The sequence below is a fragment of the Eurosta solidaginis genome, chromosome 3, assembly GCF_040869045.1.
Source record: "Eurosta solidaginis isolate ZX-2024a chromosome 3, ASM4086904v1, whole genome shotgun sequence".
NCBI lineage: Eukaryota > Metazoa > Arthropoda > Insecta > Diptera > Tephritidae > Eurosta > Eurosta solidaginis.
This window is the reverse complement of record NC_090321.1, coordinates 221,620,893-221,641,610: the sequence shown is the minus strand read 5'-3', so window position 1 is coordinate 221,641,610 and position 20,718 is coordinate 221,620,893. Positions and strand designations below refer to the sequence as shown.

At 33.7% G+C, this 20,718-nt stretch overlaps 2 protein-coding genes across 7 annotated transcripts in view; one reads left to right on the top strand and one right to left on the bottom strand.

Moving 5' to 3' along the window:
* Positions 1-20,718, bottom strand: part of Lrt (Leucine-rich tendon-specific protein) — a 101,084-nt gene that overhangs the window by 34,404 nt on the left and 45,962 nt on the right. The window lies entirely within an intron of this gene.
* Positions 250-12,421, top strand: LOC137246980 (lysozyme-like). Of its 4 annotated transcripts, XM_067778046.1 has the most exons (5): positions 250-344; positions 9,887-10,040; positions 11,801-11,953; positions 12,023-12,171; positions 12,241-12,421. In XM_067778046.1, the coding sequence occupies exons 2-5, from the start codon at positions 9,893-9,895 to the stop codon at positions 12,244-12,246; spliced, it is 456 nt and encodes a 151-aa protein (XP_067634147.1). In that variant the 5' UTR covers positions 250-344; positions 9,887-9,892; the 3' UTR covers positions 12,247-12,421. The 4 variants fall into 4 exon arrangements, with proteins under 4 accessions (XP_067634147.1, XP_067634144.1, XP_067634146.1 ...); XM_067778043.1 differs by having other exon boundaries at positions 12,023-12,421; XM_067778045.1 differs by having other exon boundaries at positions 299-434; positions 12,023-12,421.

Below are 20,718 nucleotides of genomic sequence, written 5' to 3'. Positions count from 1 at the left end.
AAATATCCAGCTGAAGATATTTTTACGATATTTTTCGTGTTGACGACTCAAGGTTACCGAGATTTACATTTACATATGTATATGGATGAATAAAATAGAAGATGAAGATGAACACTTTAAGTTCAGACCTGCATAGCGTATCACCTCTGTCTACAATGCCAGCAGGAATTAATAAGCTTTCTTACGGCACATGTCGTCGCTTAAATCGTAAACAGAGCACTATTGAATTGAAACAAAACAGAAGAAAACAACAAAACCCAAAAAACCCAAAAAATTTTCATACCGAGTTTAGTTAGCGCTCAGAGATCATTAAGCGTAGAACGTTTGTGTTAGTCGCACGATCGGTAAGCTTTTAGCTTACAATTTTAATAAAATTGTATAAGTTTTTTTTTGTTTTTTTTTTTTGCGAGCGCGCAAAATCAAATTAATTAAATGTGAGCACAAAATGATATAAATATGCGAAAATATTTGATCACAAAATCAATCTCTAAAATAATTGATTAAATTTATAAACTATAGTAAATTAAATTAAATAATAAAGTGCGCAAAAATGTACAACATATGTGAATTAATTATTAAAATTTTTTTCTTTGGTTATTTAATGTTTTATGGCACGAATTTGTATGTTAATTAATTATTGTGACTTTTTTAACTTTTGTGCCAATATGTCTAGCTCCCCAAGCTACACAGCAACACGGTAAAGAACCGGAACCTGTTTGTTTGTTTTCTATATAAAGTACATATATATATATATATATAAACCAATGTCGCTCTAGGAAAGTACAGTGCAAATAAGTTAGTGTATCTCAACTATTTTTGTTAACAATTAGGTTGTTGTTGTTGTGTTACCGGTGCTTCGTACCATTTAATGGACATGACCACTCACAAATCCTCTAACGGGAATCCAAGGAAACTGGCTCTTTCAACACATACTGTAAAAGGCTGTAGGCCTGTCAAAATGCTGCTATCAGAACTGCCACCGAATGTCTCTATATGACCCCCGAACACCACCTACATAGTGAGACCAAAGAGCTCAACATTGAAGAGCACAAGAAAATGCTCAACAGGCAGTTTTGCTAAATAAAAAATCTACCACCGCATCCAAGGGGATTAGAGGAATATCTCCATAAGAACTATGACGAGATCCGGCACCTGCCAACACAGCCGTTTGATCCAGGCAAGCATAAACAAGCCCTAAGCCAAATCCACACAAAATCGGTAAACGCCTTTGCCCGGTGAACTCCGTTATTAATATGCAGTATCCCACCCTTGCAGAAGAAGAAAACACACGAGTCACCCTGGCCCAGCTTCGTTCTGGATACTATAACAGGTTAAACTCTTACTTGATGAAAGGTGTTAGTGGTTATTTAAAAGGGAGTGGGCATTAGTAGAAATTTTCGATATCGAAAAAGTGGGTGTGGTCATAGTCGGCCTTCGTCCATTTTTAACACCAAGATAAAGAGAGTTCAGATAAGTACGTTTAGTAAAGATATATCGATTTTTGCTCAAGTTATCGTGTTAACGGCCGAGCGGATGGTCACACGGTCGACTGTGTATAAAAACTGGGCGTGGCTTCAACCGATTTCGCCCATTTTCACAGAAAACTGTTATCGTCATAGAAGCTTTACCCTTACCTTCATAAGGATTGGTAAATTTTTGTTCGACTTATGGCATTAGAAGTATTCTAGACAAATTAAATGAAAAAGGGCGTAGCCATGCCCTTTTTGAAAATGTCTTTTATTTTTTTTTTTGGTTGCACCATATCATTACTGGAGTTGAACGTTGACATAATTTACTTATATACTGGAAAGATATTGAATTTTTTCTTAAAATTTTACCTTAAAAAAATTTTTTTTTTTTAAAAGTGGGCATGTTCTTGATCTGATTTTACTAACTTTTATTCAGAACATCTATAGTAATAGGAGTAATGTTCCTGCCAAATTTCATCATGATATCTTCAACGACTTCCAAATTAAGGCTTGCAAAACTTTGAAATTACCTTATTTTAAAATTGGGCGGTGCCACGCCCGTTGTCCAAAATTTTACTAATTTTCTATTCTGCGTCATAAGGTCAACCCACCTACCAATTTTCATCGCTTTATCCGACTTTGGTAATGAATTATCGCGCTCTTTCAATTTTTCGAAATTTTCGATATCGAAAAAGTGGGCGTGGTTATAGTCCGATATCGTTCATTTTAAACTTACATACCAAATTTCATCAAGATACCTCAAAATTTACTCAAGTTATCGAGTTAACGGACAGACGGACGGACGGACATGGCTCAATCAAATTTTTTTTCGATACTGATAATATAGGGAAGTCTAAAAAAAATTATACAGGGTGTCGAAAATTGGCTATTTTTCCTTGCGTGTTTTTCTTTAATAAATATTTAGACCATAAAATTTCAATATACAAAAAAAAAACTTTAAATTATTCTTGTAGCATCTTTTCCGAACCTTTCAAAATAAAATTGATAAATTGTATGCTATTTTTTATTTTTTTTACAAATTTTTGCATCACGGGCAGATTTATTTTCGCGTTGCTCAAAATAAAACCCAATTATTCCCCATACAATGTCAATTTACAATCTGAATTTTTTTTTTCAATTTTTATTGGCCTGTGCTAGTTAATCGCCTAATTTTCAAATATTCCGTTTTCCTAGAGGGTATTCATGCATATATATGTGTATATGTGCATGTGAATTAAGCGAGCGTTGGCATGTGTTGTACTTAAGTAGACACTTTCACCTGCTATAGAAAAAAATTGATAATTCAACAAAGCCCCATATCGCACACTAACTCAGAGCGATTACTTGCAAAAATCACCACGTTCAGAAAAGGCGTAACTAACAACAAAAAAATTCTTGGTAAATAGGTTTTGTTTAAGCTTTTTTTCATTTAAATTAGTATACAGGTCAGTTGGTATTGGAATGGAGATCCTTATGAATAATTCCATACTTTCAAAATTTTGACTTAGCTTCCTTTGCATCTTCCTTTGCATATTACTATACTCCGATGTTGCGTTCAATAGTCATATTATGCTAATATTAATGTTTTTTTCACTCAAATATTTTCCTGTGATTGTTTTGCGAGAATCGTAGCCATACAAGCGTATTGTTTCGTCCAAGTCCAAACTATAGCTAAACTGAAGCTACCCGATGAAATGTCTCCCATGCTAATAACCCGACGTCTACACCATGCTTATAATTTTAATAATTTTTTTGTGAATACAACCCGTGTAAAAAAACGCGATTATACATTTGTATTCCGCTCATTTTAGTAATTTGTTAGTTCTTATCTTTTATTAACACTTCTTTGTCATCTTTTTGTATTTGTGTCCGTTGAACCTTGGAATTTGTAAATAAGCCACTAGTAGGACTGATTCTCAACTACTAAAGAGAAGGAAAGAACTTTTTCACTGGGGAAGGTTGATAAAACACGGTATGCCGCACGGTGCACACCTCCGAATGGTGTTCTTGCTTAGCTTCTATGGAGCTTAATGGTAAACTTGCTATTAAGCGATACCAGGTGGAGGAACGGGAAAATTGTGGCATATGCTGATAACCTAGAAAGTTCACTTAAACTATATACGATCTGAGCCCGTGTTACGTGTTACCATCCGTAATCGAAACTCATTTTTTAAAACAAAATAGCTCTGAAATGGTGGATCAGATTAATAGCATATGCGAACTATTGACGAATAGTACTCGTTAGATCCATACCTTACTGTAATTTTTAGAAATAGTTTGACAGTTGCACAGTTATCGCTTGAATGAAAATGGGTTTCAGTCACTGATTGTAACACGCAGTACGGGCCCTGCTGCAAGTAGCATTGCGAGAGTTTTCCCTATGCACAGTGGTCGGTTCCACAGGCCAAAAATGAAAAATCAAGGTGAAAAGTTTGTCACCTAATGTGTCGTTAGTATCTCTTATTAGAATAGCCTTTTAAAAGGTATATTTGTTTTTATTGCACTCCTACTGTACTTTTCAGAATAGCTTCAAAAGTGAGGTTATGGTATTAGTTGGGTTTTGCAGTGTGCGAAAGTTAAAAATAAACTGCAATTTGTAAGCTATTTAGAAATACATAAAATATCATTGTATTGAAATAAATAAAAAAAATGAATATTAAAGTCAAAAGTTATTTACTTCATTTTGAAATAATTTTAGTGTCATTATCTTGCTGTTTTTTTTTTTTTTTGTTTTTGGTATTTAAAATTTCACCAGTGCCTTTATTAGTGTCCATTGGCACAAATATTTCAATTTCAGCTAAAGTTTTAGTTGCGTTGCTTAGCAATCCTCACGTTGGGACTTCTATCTTATTATTAGTCAAAGTTTGAAGATTCTAAAGTGTTAATATCAGCTGCCACTTTCTGCCACTTACTGTGTTTTCCGACAGTTTTCTGATAGCGTCACCCTGATAAATTATTATCGTATGTTATATGTGCTCACATGTATTATACGACATTATTTTAGCCAGTCGACGATATGCAAATGTAAACTTTCGTGTGCTTTTGTTGTTTTGTTATTGTTATGTATGCAAGATCGTTTAATAACGTTAATTTCTTTACTTAATCCTATTTTTACATCCTAAATTTAAAAAGACCAAACGATTTCATTCTTTGTTTTTGTATGCATGCGGTGAAAGTGGGTGGCTGTGGGTCGGTATGAAGGTATCACCCGCACCAATTTTATGAAAAAATAATAAAAACGTTGATATCTCTGCTGGAAGTATTTTTGGCCACCAACTCCATATCAGACTGACCAGTGTGCTATGGGCCTACCGTATACCGATAAAGTTAAGTTTGAATTATTTATATACCAAGCGATATATATACCACCAATAAGGTGGTAAACTTGTCGAGTTATATTCACAGATCTAGTATGAACAGCATAAGTGATGCTCTAAGAACAATGTCAAAGCGAAGCTCTTCATATAATTATTGACATCCTACTATTGAACTTAACTGGTTTTAAAGTAGCAGCAACGTCAGCCTTGCGCTTACGAGAATTTCCCGATTGGCATCATAGCGCACTGCAGCATACAAAACAAATACACTTTTCTCCCTCCTAGCACGAATCGCTGCAGAAGGCAACTTTATGGTGAACATTCCCAGCAGGGAATATTTAGACACCTTTAACTTGTATTTTGTGTGGCTAAACTTGATTGGACTATAAAATGGCATACTAAAAAAAAGTTCCGAGAACTCTACATATAGTCTAAGAGCCCGTGACGGCCAGACCTTTGTCATTTTATAAAAGTTGAAATGTCGGCAGTGCCACTATGGAAAGTGTCTGGCAATGAGGCTAGTTGCTTCTTATATCGTGACGAAGACCATATATTAAAATAAGTCTTTATAAAATGACGAAAGAAAGGTCTATTTTTCTGCAAAATTTTTGCACGATATCTGTTAAAGCCACCATGACTCAAGTATTATAATATACCAACGATCGTGCTTCAGTTGGAAGTATGCACTGACGAAATTTCAACTTTTACAAAATGCCAAAGGTCTGGCCGTCACGGACTCTTACTCTAATAGTATAATGTCCTAATAACCATCGCCGTTTGAAAACTTTGTAATTTTTCTCTAATATCAATAACAAAAACAATTGTATAAATCAATATGACCATGTCTCGTGAATTAAAAAAAAAAAGAATAAATGTAAGACGCGATAACCTCCGAAGAGATCTAAGGCCGAGCTTCTCTTCCAATTTGCGTCGTGCTCCTCTTGATTTCCCCTACAAATTCGCCGGACGGGACCTACATGTTTTATGCCGATTCCGAACGGCATCTGCAAGGCAGTTGAGTTTTCACTGAGAGGTTTTCATGGCAGAAATACACCCGGAGCGCTTGCCAAACACTGCCGAGGGGCGACCCCGCTTAGACAAATTTTTTTCTAATTGAAAAACCTTATTTCTAAAATTTTGATGTTGCTATGCCCGGGTGCGAACCCAGGGCATACGGTGTGATAGGCGGAGCACGCTACCATCACACCATGGTGGCCGCCGGACAGATAATAATATTGATATAATAGTGAATAGCGGAAGCGCCGCTATAAACCCAATGTTACTGAGTTCTTGGAGCGCGTCTATAATTATTCCACACAACTAGGATTAAAAAGCATATAGAAATGGTATGTACCTAATAATAGCAACAAAAAGGCAACACTTAGAGACCAATTGCAAAGCGAGCAGCGGGGCATTCATTTGGCTGAGTGGACAATAGTATAAAATATGAATGTTGGAGATTTCGGGTTCAATACTCAGCTCCCGAGAAGCTAGCTGATGAAGAAGTGGCATTTAAAAACATGTCCTAGTAACTATCGGTGTTTGTAAACTTTGTAATTTCTCTCTAATATCAATAACAAAAACAATTTTATAAAGCATTATTAGCATCTCCCGCTAATTAAATACAGATAATAAAGTTCGAAATTATTCGAAGATTTTTCAATTTTTTCAAAAACATTTTTGTAATTGATTTGCATAGTATCAGTTACAAATTCATAGTCGTTTTTTCTTAAAATATTGAAAGTAAAAAAAAAAAAAGAATTTGAGGAAATTTGTTAAAAATCGCTCTACTTTTCTGTTCACTGCTGTACAAGTCACGTTAGTTGCGGGTGAATTTTTGATTAGCAAAATTTACTTTATTTTTGATAGGAACTACTTCATAAGAACAAATCACACTGGCGGTAATTAAAACCACATAATTTTACACAAATACGCAATATGAATGGTGTTATTATGAGGTTCCAGGAATATGATCTGTTGATAACAATGCTGTTTTTGTTTTCTCATTAAAGCTCTTGTTATTGTATTAATTTTTGTTTGCTTCTATAGTAGTTTTCTTATTGCTGTTCTACCACATCCAACGTTTTAGGTCTTGGGTTAAACCAACATCAAAATACTTAAGAAAAGGCTTTTCTAAGCGGGTTCCCCTCCTGGAAGTAGTAGGAAAGTTCTATTGACAACTGGACTTAATTATTTATAATAATGATAATAAACCCAAAGGATTAATACCCACCAAAGCCCGCTCAACCGACACGAGGGGCGCATCCGTATGACGCACGGATTTTGTTTTTGTCGAGTTGTTGATAGCCGAAGATTTGTTAAGCATTGATATCTAAAACTGCTCAGCTACAGAATAAATATCATCAGCTGAGTATTATGCATGACAGTTGGAAATAATACATATGCTACATTGTTACATAAGTGAACATTTTATATAAAGTTTTTTTTTTATTTTGTTACGAGTTAAGATAGGACAAGACAGTTGTCTTTATAGTAAAAAGTGAATCTGTTATATCAAATTAGTTGGAATGGGAGTTAATATCATGACACAAACACCGAAAAGGTTCATTTAATTCGAAATTAGTTCTGCACTGCCTCAAAATAAGAGGTTTGTAATGTCTTGACGCTAGTGATGGGACATTGAAGTTTAATTCGTTCAAAAGAAAGGGGCTAGAAATCAGTCCATTCAGGAGTTTAGCCGTGAATAATACGCCTAGAAATTCTCTACGACTTGCGAGAGTTGGAAAATTCCTAAGCTTTAACCGACTAGTATAAGGTGGAAGATTATACCCAGAGTCCCAATGAAAATTCCTTAAAGAAAAAAGAAATTGTTTTTGTATTGACTCTAGTCTATATGAATGAACTTGATATCGCGAATTCCAGACTATTGATCCGTATTCTAGTATCGGTCTAACTAATGTGGTAAAAATGGCTTTAGTTACAACATAAGGGTCACTAAACTCTTTAGACCATCGTTTCACGAATGATAGAATATAGGTGGTCTATCATACTTTATTATTGACAGTAGCCATAATATGAAGGTTGAAACTAAGTTTAGCATCCATCGTAACTCCCAAGACAACAAAATAATTTACTGATGCAAAACAAAAATGATTAATTACGTAAGAGGCTGGAATTTATATTTATTGAGGTTCAGCGGCATTGAGTTTGCATTGCACCAAGCAACTAAGCAATTTAAATCCGCTTGAAGCAAGGGACGTTCTTCAATAAATGCGTAGGACTTAAAAAGTTTTACATCTTCAGCATACATTAAAATTTTTGAATATTTTATTGTGGTACAGATATCATTAATAAATAGCAAGAGCATAATTGAACCGAGATGACTGTCCTGTGGGACGCCAGAGAGAATATTAATAACATTTGAAAGAGTATTTTTTAAAATTACAAGTTGCATTCTACCGCAGAGATACGAAGAGATCGACTAGGTGAGACCAGGTTGGAAGCCAAGTCGATCAAGCTTGTGGATAAGCAAGGACTGGGAAACTTTACCAAATGCTTTACTGAAATCAGTGTATATAACATCGGTGTGGAGATTTTCTCTAAATCGATTAGAAACAAGAGATGTGAATTCAAGTAGGTTGGTAATGGTAGATTTGTCTTTACAGAACCCGTGCTGTGAGTCTATAATCAACGTATAAATGGAAAATTTTAGCTGATTAGTAACAATGGCTTCAAATACCTTTGGGATGGCAGACAATTTTGCAATTCCTCGATAATTTTCTACACATGACCTACTACCGTTTTTATGAAGGGGTATAAGAAATGATTCCGTCCAAGCAGCAGGAAAAACACCATATTTGGGGGCATATTGAATAAGTCAGTTAGGGGCTGATAAATATGCGGAGGGAATTTTTTAAGAAAACATGTGGGAATAAGGTCAGGAATGTATTTGTAAGATTCCTTCAAAGACGTTAAATGTGAAAAAACCTCTTCAGGAGATATTGCTGGAATATTAATTGCATTAACTGATTTAAGTTGATACTGGTATTCATTAGACAAAGAAATTAATTCAGCGGAATAATTGGAATTGAAAAATTGTGCAAAGAACTTGGCAATATCTTGATCGCCGCTAGAGAAATTATCACGGTATTTCATACTAGAAGGAAAGTCTTTAACCCTACCTTTAAAGTTTACGAAATCATAGAAAACTTTCGGATTGCTTTCGGATTATGATTGAATTATTTTGCCACGATAAGATAAGTCCTCTCTTCATTAATATTCAAGTACTTTCGAAGTTACCATAAAATAGTCCCGAATTTATGCGAAAACAAACCTGAAATGGTTACAAGTATAATAACGAAGGAGATCAAAGACTACTAGAAGCTATCCCACAAAACCTTTCCAACTTAATTATAAAAATATACAACCCCATAATTTTACTACCTAATACAATAATGCTCAAAACCTCACGGAATATTGAAGTGTCGATTGTGGACAGAACTCTTTGGAAAACAGAAAATCATACTGATCCTGACTCAGAGGTTTGGTTCACGGTTGCTTCAAAATTTTAGCTAGATCATCCGCTTTTCATTCCCATCTTTTCTCCTGCACCCTGGGCCCCAATATAAATGTATAGGACATCTATGGAGCAAGCTTCGAGGTATGCGCCCCTTTTAGGTAGTTCATCCACTTTTTCATTCCCATCTTCTCCTCTATGTCCTGGGACTCAATATTTGTAGATCCTTTCCAGTGATTGCTTACACTCTGACACACATTTAGAGATTATTATCTTAATTGCTGCTTAGCTCTCAATATAAAATTGACGCGGCTGCAGTTTAGGCTATTTTTTCCAGTGTTTCTATTGCTTTGGTAACGAAAATAAAGTCGCCCTGTTGGTTCGTTTCACTTCTTCCGCAAGTTTGTGCATTCCTCTCACAAAATATGTCCCACTGAATAAGAAAATGGGTTGAATACTTACATAATAAGCCATTTTGCCGAACGTCAAGTGACCTAGATCAGAACTTAGGACTAAAGAGAGCGACATGGGGATTACATTTCTTCCAGAAAAGAAAACTCTTTAAGTAGATATAAGTGCAAAAATCTCTGCTAACTGTTATTGGTACAACTTTTACTTTTCAGATATCAATGGCTAGATTCAATATAATTATAATTCCATTGTTGCTGGGCTGCATTAAGTTTGATGTTCATGTGGATGCCAAAGAATATATGCGCTGTCAATTGGCGCGTGAACTTTTGGAAAAATATGGAATCAACAAAACATTTCTTTCTAACTGTAAGTTATTGTAACGAACTATTGTATTATTGATAAATTATTTGGTAGTTGTTGTATAAATTCATGAGGAATCATTGTTTAGATAATTTTAACCTATTAGATCGCTCACAAAATGGGTCTTTGGATCCAATTTCGGAAATTATATTATCTCAGAACACCTGCAGTGAAATTCTTAGAGCAATTTTGTCTATAAAACATTAACCATCGCTCTGATATGTCTATTTATTTGAACATTCTAAAGAAGCGGCCAAATTTTATTTTCATTAGACAGCAAATTTGATGAAAAGCTCTTCTGTCATCTTTCGCCTGAATTTTGCTATTATAATGACCATGTGGAAGGCTGACGTGGCACTCAGTCATTCCAAGGTCAAGTAGCGGTCCCACAAATCCCCATTAAATAAAACGTAATTTTAACGTGATAAGATGGAATACACGCACAACATATACAGATTTCCGTAGGAAAAAAGTGTGAAACGAAACAGAGGGTGCCGGATATTACTGCTATGATCAGCAAAGGGTAGGCAAACGATCGGAACAGTAGCGGCGATATTATAACGGGCTAACAATGATAGAAGTAGTATCGAGGAGTATCGGTACAACAACAATTTGGCAAAGGTACGGAAGCAGGCAGCGTTAATTCAGTACCGGGGCAAACAACAGCCGTAGCTAGGCAACGAACAAAGTAATAATAACGCAACCTAAGAAACGGCAGCGTCAACGATTTTAGACTGCACTCGTCGGGTCTATGTACACAGAACCGTGAAAGATGGGCACACTTAGGACATAACGTTAGCCTCTAGTGCTCACTCACAGATCCCTCGCAGAACCGGAGCCAAAAAATATCGGGCGTGTAGTCACGTGGATGACATGACAGCACTCCTTTTCGCACAGATAGCTAGCGATGGTATCGTAATGTGTAAATTAAGACCCTCTCCTATTGGCTTACAGAGGGTAATAGCTTTCTTGCTGGACACCATCTTTCATACGAATTGCACGCAACATAATTGATGTCGAGCGGCTTAAGGCAAAAAGCAGCTATTGATCAGGAGTAGAGATGCATGCTGGCTACTCTGAGAGGACAGAAGTACCAACAGAAAATTTCCCGTTTAAAAGGCCGTTCATCACAAAGCGGGAGAGAAACGCAATGTTTATATGTCTCCTCAGTAAATTACCATTATCGTCATTGGTCGTCAGGTGATGCTTGCTCAGCTGTTATAGTTTGTTGCGCTGCCATGTTTGGGGCAGTTATTTATGCTTGTCATGCTGCCATATTATAGTGTTTTCACAATACGGGTATCAAAAAGGAATGTTCTAGTGAGGGTTTTCACAAGGTCTTAAAGGGTTAAGCGGTAAAGAAGAAGAGCGAAAGGCCAAGCGGGAGTTACACGAAAAGCCATAATTAGAAAAGCAGAAAAAAGAAGATAGGATTGGGAACTCAAGAATGAGAGAAAGAGAAAGAGGAAAGAAAAATAGAGACGGAGGGTGAGTAAGAGAAAATAAGTGGAAGTAGGAAACGGAATGCAGTCGATATGTTCTGTTATCACAAAAAAATTGTTTTGGCCTTGTCTGGCTTGATTTGTTGCGATTTTGTTTTACGTTCAATCTTTATTTTCGTCTTTTCGGGACTGTGAGTGTTTGGATTAAGAGGCGCTCCCAAAAAAAATTTACCAGCGACAGCAAAGAGACCTTAGGTTTTAACAATAGTGGCGTTCGCCGACAATGACTTTAAATTTGTTGCAAAGTATAATTTTCCTTTCCAGGGATATGCATGATTGAACATGAAAGTAATAGAAGCACTGACGCAATAAAACGTAATCCCAATGGCAGTACTAGTTATGGACTTTTCCAAATAAATAGCAAAGATTGGTGCCGCGCTGGTCGCAAAGGAGGCATTTGTGACAAAAAATGTGAAGGTAGAGCTACATATTTATTGTAAATTAATAACTAAATGAGAGAAAAATTCAAATTATTTTATTTGACAGATTTTCTTGATGATAACATCGATGACGATGTGGCGTGTGCTAAACGCATATTCGAACGTGCTGGCTTTAAAAATTGGCCCGGTTGGAGCGCGACCTGTCGAAATACGCAAAATCTACCAGATTTAGGATTGACATGCCGCATACAGACAGTGAGACCGAGTCGAGCATTAAAAATTGGTTCGAAATATAATTATTTCAAAATATTTAATATTAAATAGGCTTAATCGTTGGAGAAGCGGAGCGCTGGTTGTGGACGTTTTATTGAATTAAATAAAATAATATTTTTTATGAAAATTAGTACATACAAACGTGAACTATTGGCAAAGCTACTTACTTTTTCAAAGAACTTAAAAAAAAATAAAAAACAAATTTTGTGCAGAAAAAACATTTTACCTTAAATGCAGTTTGTTGTTTGATTAATTGTATTATTTAACCACTTATAATTGGCTAGATTGAACCACTTGTACAATTTCGTTTAATATCAGCTAATCAAGTTATCTCCTTATGAGCTTAAATTTTTACTCGGTATCAAAACAAAATACACTATAGAGAGAAATAATTTATAAACAGATAAATTGATAATCATAGTGAAGTTAGTAGGCTAAATACTTTTTTCAAAATAGTTCATTCCAAACTTTTATCAACGTTTTCATGAATTCAATAGAGTTTCGAAAAAAACATTTCAATTTTTAATTTTTTCTATGTTTAAACTTTTATTTTTTTTTTTTTTAATTCTCTTTTCTAATGAATTTTAGCCGTTTTAAATGCAAATTTGAAACTGGTTTATAAAATTTTGAATTTTTTATATTTTTTACCTCGTATTTTTGCCATAAGTTATTAAATTAAAACGGAAGAAAATGTATGAGATCTTCTAAAAAAAATCAAAAACTCAACGCGATATTTATCGACCTTCACCTTCAGAGTTGAAAACTCTACGGGCTAAAAAACTGCACTTATTTTAAACAAAATATTTTTTTTTAAAGTTGGAATTTTTTGATGCAAACTAAATTAAAAATTTATTTTCACTTTTATCATAGAAAACAAATTTAAAAAATTTTTCAAAACTTTTTGGACTTTTGAAGTCGTAATCAAAAAGTTGCTCTTTGGATTTTTAAAAATATAATTAAATACATTTTTAAGTTTTGAAAATACTCCCTTTTTATCAAAAACTTTGATACAAAATAAATTTAAAAAATAAATTTCAAAACTTTTTCGATACGAAACCAATTAAAAAAAACTACAAAACGTGTTTTTACAATATGACATGAAAAACAAGGTACTACAAAAAAGTACTTTTTTGACTCAAATTAAAAAAATGAAGACCAAAACATTTTTAAACCAAATAAATTTGATAAAAAATTTCAAAACTTTTTTTATTAAAAAAAAAGTTTACTATTTTCAATTAAATTTCAATTTTAGATACAAAATAAATTTAAATAAAAATTAACAAAAAATATAATAAAAAAATTATAAAAAACCTTAAAACATTTTTTACAAAACAAATTTCAAAACTTTATTGATATTGAATTAAAAAAATCAGAGAACAAAATAAATATAAAAAAGGTTTTCAAACTTTTTTGCACTAAAATTATAAAAAAAAACTTCAAGACTTTTTGACATAAACAAACAATATTTACAAAACTTTTGTATTAAAGAAAAATTAAAAGAAAGGAACAATTTCATTAATTTGATACAAAATTTCAAAACTTTTTTGATTAAAAAGGAAAAAGATTTAAAAAATATTTTCAAAACTTCGAAGATACAAACCAGATTTAAAAAAGATTTTCAAAACATTTTTAATTCATAAAAAAAATTACAGCAACTTCAAAACAAATTTCATAACTTTTAGATATGAAGGTAAAAAAATTCAAAGAATAAAATAAATTAAAAACAAGAAATGCAAATTTTTCTATATAAAAGCAAAAATTTAAATAATTAAAAACATTTTCTCCAAAAAACAAAAAAAAACAAAAAAGAAACAGTTAAAAACTTTTTGACACAAGCAAAAAAAATAATAACTTTGCTTTGTATCAACCAAATTAAAATAATAAAAATTAAAACATTTTTTAAACAAATTTAATTTGCTAAAAAATTTATAAATCTTTTTAGTTAAAAAAACAATTTAGAACTTTTTCAAAACATTTTTTACGAAACAAATTTTAAAATTTTTTGACATAAAATTTAAAAAAAATATGAGAATAAAATAAGCTTAAAACTTGTTTAATACAAAAGAATTTAAAAAAAAACTTCAAAACATTTTTAACAAAACAAATTTCTTCCGTCCTGATGTTGCGTTGTTTCAAATTTGAGCAAAATATTTTATAAAGTACGTTCCATGATAAAATTTTAGGATAGATTTGGTTTGGTTGAAGTGGCTGCCCAGGACACATCTAGGTCAGTGACATTAGGCCCGTTGTGATACCACGAAAAGACACTTACGTTTCCTCTTCGAACCATTTTGAGGACCTGATAAAGCTTACCAAATCCTTTATGTCATTTTCCACGATCCAGTGCAGATTATCCAGAAAGGATGCTCTGCTCCCAGAAAGCGCTACCTTGCACCACTTAGCGCTGGACAGTTGCAGATGAGGTGAGCCACCGTTTCGACCTCTTCATCCTCTTTACCACTCCCCAAGCAATGACGATCCTAATCTTTTTGCATGCTTACATATAAGGCAGTACCTACTTAGTACTCCTACAAGTGTGGAAATGAATTGAAGAAAACTCCAGCTAAGTTTAGTATTTTTTTGGCAATTGTTACCCAACCTACTGTCGACTGCAGCAGGGTAATTTTCCAAATTGTACTTTGTGAATTTTGGAGATGCTAAAGCGCCTCAAAACGTCGAGTCTACTCCACAGAATATATTTTATTTTTATGCTAAGACAACTTAAGGGACACTCTAATATAAATACATGAAAGCGCAAACACGTACATATTTCAGGTGTGTTTGAATTTCTGCCGCTACTAAACGCCTCAAAACAAATCGGAAACATAAAATATTTTTATTTCATGAATGGATTCTTCAAAAATAATTTTTTGTTGCGTTTTTGTTTTTATTGTTTTCAATACATTGTGTCTTCAAGTATGGGGGCTAAAGCAGACGTGCATGAAAGACAACAAATGATTGCTTGAATGATTTTAGTGATCTGTTATTTAAATTCACTGATTGTCGGTTGGCTCATGGCGGCTATGGTTTGGCTCCTGAGGCGGGGAGCGCATATTGGTGATAATTGGTTATAATGAAACCAAAGCGCCCTATGGCGGAGCTATTTAAATTTGTAATGTAGGTACATAAGAGTAGATATTACCAAAGTTAGCTGTGAGAAAAAACTGAAAGTGTTAATGGTGCCGTTTTAGGATCTATTTACGTCAAAGAGATGTTAATTAAGGGTACATGTATATACGTATGTGTGTATTGATTTGTAAGTTAAACGCTAAATTTGTAAGCTTAATGTTAATAATGTAAATTCTTTAAATACATTAAACGGTTAACTGCAGTCATGAGCGCAAAGTGTTACCAGAAGTTTGTTCAATGACCAAATTGAAAAACCCCTCTCTCAAACATTTTTTCAAAACTCAACAATAAATCGCTTAGTGCCAATTCTCACTAGCATTGCAATGTTTTATGATCCGCAAACTCCCATACTTTTATCTTTCAGTCTGTTTGCACTAAATAAAGCAAAGAAACCCATAAACTATATAACGAATATTCGCAAAACACAAATGTCACCTGTGGGTGTATACAACAACGAAATAAGCACGAAGAACACAAATGCATTGAGGTAAAAAAAAAGAAACACATCTCATTTAAATGCAAAATGAAATGTAAAACACAAATAAAAAACTAGGCAGTGAAGCACCAAACTAATCCAGAAAAGTACTAGTTTACAACTAAAATTATCTAACTAACATGCTCTAGTCCAGAAAGTACTAACCATTTTTAAAAGAATTTAAAATTTTTGTAAATTTTTAATTATATATTAAATATTTTTGGGAAAAATTAAAACAACGCGACATTTGGGGCTTGTTTCAATGAATTTACTGGGCAATTTCGTCACTACAGAGAAAATTCAAAAGCTTTTCGAAAAGCTTGTCAAGGTTAATTTTTTCGTATGCCAAATTTCATTGTAGAAGTGACAAAATCATCCCTACGGGTCTCAAAACTGTCGTATTCTCAAATACCATTTTTTTCTTTATATTCGCTAAGATAATAACAATTACTTTTGTTAAGCTAAAAACAATAGAATTAATGAAAAACTAAATATATGTATATTCAATATCATCTATTATTATATAATCGGCAAGTTTGGGGCCCTTTTACGGCCAAACTATAATTCTAAAGTATAAGGAATCATATATGTATCGATAGGTCTTCTCAAGTAGCAGGGCACATCAATAAAAACATTTAAAGATATAGAGCTTAAATATCAATTTAAAGATCACACTAATACAGACGCCAAAACATACGCTGCAAGTGTGAAAATATGGCGCTGTGTCCTTTGTTGTATGTATAGAAAGAGAGTATTTTATCAGCAAAAGGGGAATGTTTTGTTAAAGAGATAGAAAGAAAAGGAAAGGAAAAGAAAAGAGAGGAAAGAAAAGGAAAGGACATGAGATGTAAGGAAAAAAAATTCAAAGAAAGAAAAGAATGGAATAGAAAAGAAATGAAAGGAAAGAAGAGAAAAGGAAAATGAAGGAAGGAAAAAGAAAGGAAAGGAAGGAAGGGGAAAAAATGAAAGGAAACAAAGAGAAAGGAAATAAAAGGAAAAGAAAGAAAAGAAAAGGGAAGAAAGAAAATGAAGGAAAAAGGAAAAAAAGATAAATAATAAATAAAATAAAACAAGTAAGGAAAGTTAAGTTCGGGTGTAACCGAACATTACATACTCAGCTGAGAGCTTTGGAGACAAAATAAGGGAAAATCACCATATAGGAAAGTGAACCTAGGGTAACCCTGGAATGTGTTTGTATGACACAGGTATAAATGGAAGGTATTAAAGAGTATTTTAAAAGGGATTGGGCCATAGATCTATCTATAGGTGGACGGCATTTCGGGATATCGCCATAAAGGTGGACCAGGGGTGACTCTATAATGTGTTTTTACGATATGGGTATCAAATGAAAGGTGTTAATAAGTATTTTAAAAGGCGGTGGGCCTTAGTTCTATAGGTGGACGCCTTGTCGGGATATCGCTATAAAGGTGGACCAGGGGTGACTCTAGAATGCGTTTGTACGATATGGGTATCAAATGAAAGGTGTTAGTGATTATTTAAATGGGAGTGGCCCTCAGTTCTATACATAGGTGAAAACCTTTTCGAGATATCGCCATAAAGGTGGACCAGGGGTAACTCTAGAATGCGTTTGTAAGATATGGGTATCAAATAAAAGGTGTTAATGATTATTTAAAAGGGAGTGGGCCTTAGTTCTATAGGTGGACGCCTTTTCGAGATATCGCCATAAAGGTGGACCAGGGGTAACTCTATAATGTGTTTGTACGATATGGGTATGAAACTAAAGGTATAAATGAAGGTTTTGAAAGGGATTGGCCCTTAGTTGTATATGTGAAGGCGTCAATAAACCAATCCAATCAACATGTTGCATCCCTTTTTCGTATTTGGTATAGAATTATGAAATTTTTTTCATTTTTCGAAATTTTCGATATCGAAAAAGTGGGCGTGGTCATAGTCGGATTTCGCCCATTTTTAACACCAAAATAAGGTTAATTCAGATAAATTCGTGAACTAAGTTTAGTAAAGATATATCGATTTTTGCTCAAGTTATCGTGTTAACGGCCGAGCGGAAGGACAGACGGTCGACTGTATATAAAAACTGGGCGTGGTTTCAACCGATTTCGCCCATTTTAACAGAAAACTGTTACCGTCATAGAAGCTTTGCAATTACCAAATTTCATAAGGATTGGTAAATTTTTGTTCGACTTATGGCATTAAAAGTATTCTAGTAAAATTAAATGAAAAAGGGCGGAGCCACGCCCATTTTGAAATTTTCTTTTATTTTTGTATTTTGTTGCACCATATCATTACTTGAGTTGAATATCGACCTAATTTACGTATATACTATAAAGATATTGAATTGTTTCTTAAAATTTGCTTTAAAAATATTTTTTTTAAAAAGTGGGCGTGTTTTTCATCCGATTTATATAATTTTAATTAAGCGTATATATAGTAATAGGAGTAATGTCCCTGCCAAATTTCATCATGATATCTTCAACGACTGCCAAATTACAGCTTGCAAAACTTTGAAATTACCTTCTTTTAAAAGTGGGCGGTCCCACGCCCGTTGTCAAAAATTTTACTAATTTTCGATTCTGCGTCATAAGTTCAACCCACCTACCAAGTTTCATCGCTTTATCCGACTTTGGTAATGAATTATCGCGCTTTTTCGATTTTCGAAATTTTCGACATCGAAAAAGTGGGCGTGGTTATAGTCCGATATCGTTCATTTTAAATTGCGATCTGAGATGAGTACCCAGGAACCTACATACCAAATTTCATCAAGATATCTCAAAATTTACTCAAGTTATCGTGTTAACGGACAGACGGACGGACGGACGGACGGACATGGCTCAATCAAATTTTTTCTCGATACTGACGATTTTGATATATAGAAGTCTATATCTATCTCGATTCCTTTATACCTGTACAACCAACCGTTACCCAATCAAAGTTAATATACTCTGTGAGCTCTGCTCAACTGAGTATAATAATGAAAAAGAATAATAACCCTTACGTATTGGAGTATTATTGTTGTATGTGGTATACTTAGTGAATTTCAACAATTGGGCGAACCCTAGTGCAAATAAACTTGCAATATTTGCCCTCCTATTGCTTCCGACAGAACTATTTATATAGTTTTGTCATTATTGTTACGACAATGTTGTCAGGCTGAAAGTTGTCATCACCATTGTCTGATAATTGTCGATTTTGACGCTGCCGATTTTCAAGTTTTTTCGTAGTCCTCTACAAGTATCTATGAAACAAAAATATTTTCGACGATAAATTCCTCTACATAGTGCAATTTTTAGGAAAAAGCGACAATTGCCGCAATTTTCATTTCTATGAAACTGGCCCCAGGATGGACAAGGCGACAGCTGTTTCGATTATACCTTTTCTCCAGAGAGTGGCATTCGAACCCGCACTTCTACGATGATTTATCTGTTTACAAACAAACTTGCCAAAGGCAAGTAGTGCGGGTTCAAATCCCACTCCCGGTAAAAAAGGCTTTGAAAAGATTTACAAGATAAAATCGAAACAGCTGTCGTCCTGATCCACATTATTTAAATTTTTCCCAAATTATTAAAAAAAAAGTCTTGTTGTTCTACAAATTTGTTCCACTCGCCTACTGCTGAATAAATTTATACCTTCGTACCATCATGCATAAGTGGTTTTCGAGTTACGAAAGCAATGAATTTGTTGTTGAACTTTTCTTTATGAACGGAAATTTGCATTATGCTATTTTTAAAGCACAATAACTAACCACGAATGTTATTTTTTATTGCTAAGCGGGGAGTACCCTTTTGCTTAATGTAAGAAATAATTCTTTAAACCACTTCGAATTTTGTATACTTAGCAGAGCAGAGCTCATAGAGTATATTAATTTTGTTCGCATAACGGTACCCCGTAACGGCATAAACTAGTCGATATAGATATAGACTCCTATATATCAAAATTATCTGGACGAAAAAAGAAATTCATTTAGCCATGTCCCTCCGCCGGTCTGTTCGTAAACACGATAACTTGAGTAAATTTTGGGGTATCTTAATGAAATTTGGCGTGCAAGTTTCTGGCCACTCATCTGAAGTCATCATTTAAAATGAACGAAATCGGACTATAACAACGCCCACTTTTTCGATATCGAAAATTTCGAAAAACCGAAAAAGTGCGATAATTCATTACCAAAGACGTATAAAGCGATGAAACATGGTAGGTGGGTTGACCTTATGCAGCAGAATAGAAACTTAGTAAAATTTTGGACAAGAGGCGTGACACCGCCCTCTTTTAAAAGAAGGTAATTTAAAAGTTTTGCAAGCTGACTATGTAATGTTCGGTTAAGCCCTAACTTAACGTTCCTTACTTGTTATTTATTAAATTGCTTTTGGAAAATTCTAGTTCAAACAAATTAATACACTCAGAAAAAGACACTTAAAATAAGGAAAACATATCCTAAACAAATTTTCTTTAAATTGAGGAAAATTTTAATGTACAGAGTAAGAATTTCTTATTTTTGGGTACAACTTTTCATTAGTTTTTTCAAAAATAATTCTTGATCGAATATTTCTCACAATATTTACATGTACGAACTAGCTCAGTGAATAAAAGTTCTCGACTGTCTAGTTGAACACCTCGACTAGAAATCCACGGCTGTGATATTTAGCAATTAAATTTTCCGGTTTTTTTTTTTTTTTTGGTTTGTAGGTTTAATGGTGTGTATCACTGTGCCAGTAAATGTTTCCTTCTTTTCAGTTTTTTCCAACAATTAAAAATAATAAAAATTTTTTATTTTTTTATTTTTATAAAAATAATAAAGGAATAACAATTATTATTTACCAGTGTTAAGCTCATTAATTTTTAAAAATCTTAAGTAACATTTTTTAATAAAATGTTTTCCATTTTTAAAAAAATTATTTACTATCCAAAGAAAACAAATTGAGAGCATCTTCTGTATTTCGAACGAAAGCTCA

Excerpts from the sequence above, each read along its gene's own strand:
- LOC137246980 (XM_067778043.1), top strand. The coding sequence starts at position 9,893 with ATGGCTAGATTCAATATAATTATAATTCCATTGTTGCTGGGCTGCATT. Across the intron at positions 10,041-11,800 it reads CAAAACATTTCTTTCTAACT|GGATATGCATGATTGAACAT; the intron begins GTAAGTTATTGT and ends TTTCCTTTCCAG. Across the intron at positions 11,954-12,022 it reads TTGTGACAAAAAATGTGAAG|ATTTTCTTGATGATAACATC; the intron begins GTAGAGCTACAT and ends TTTATTTGACAG.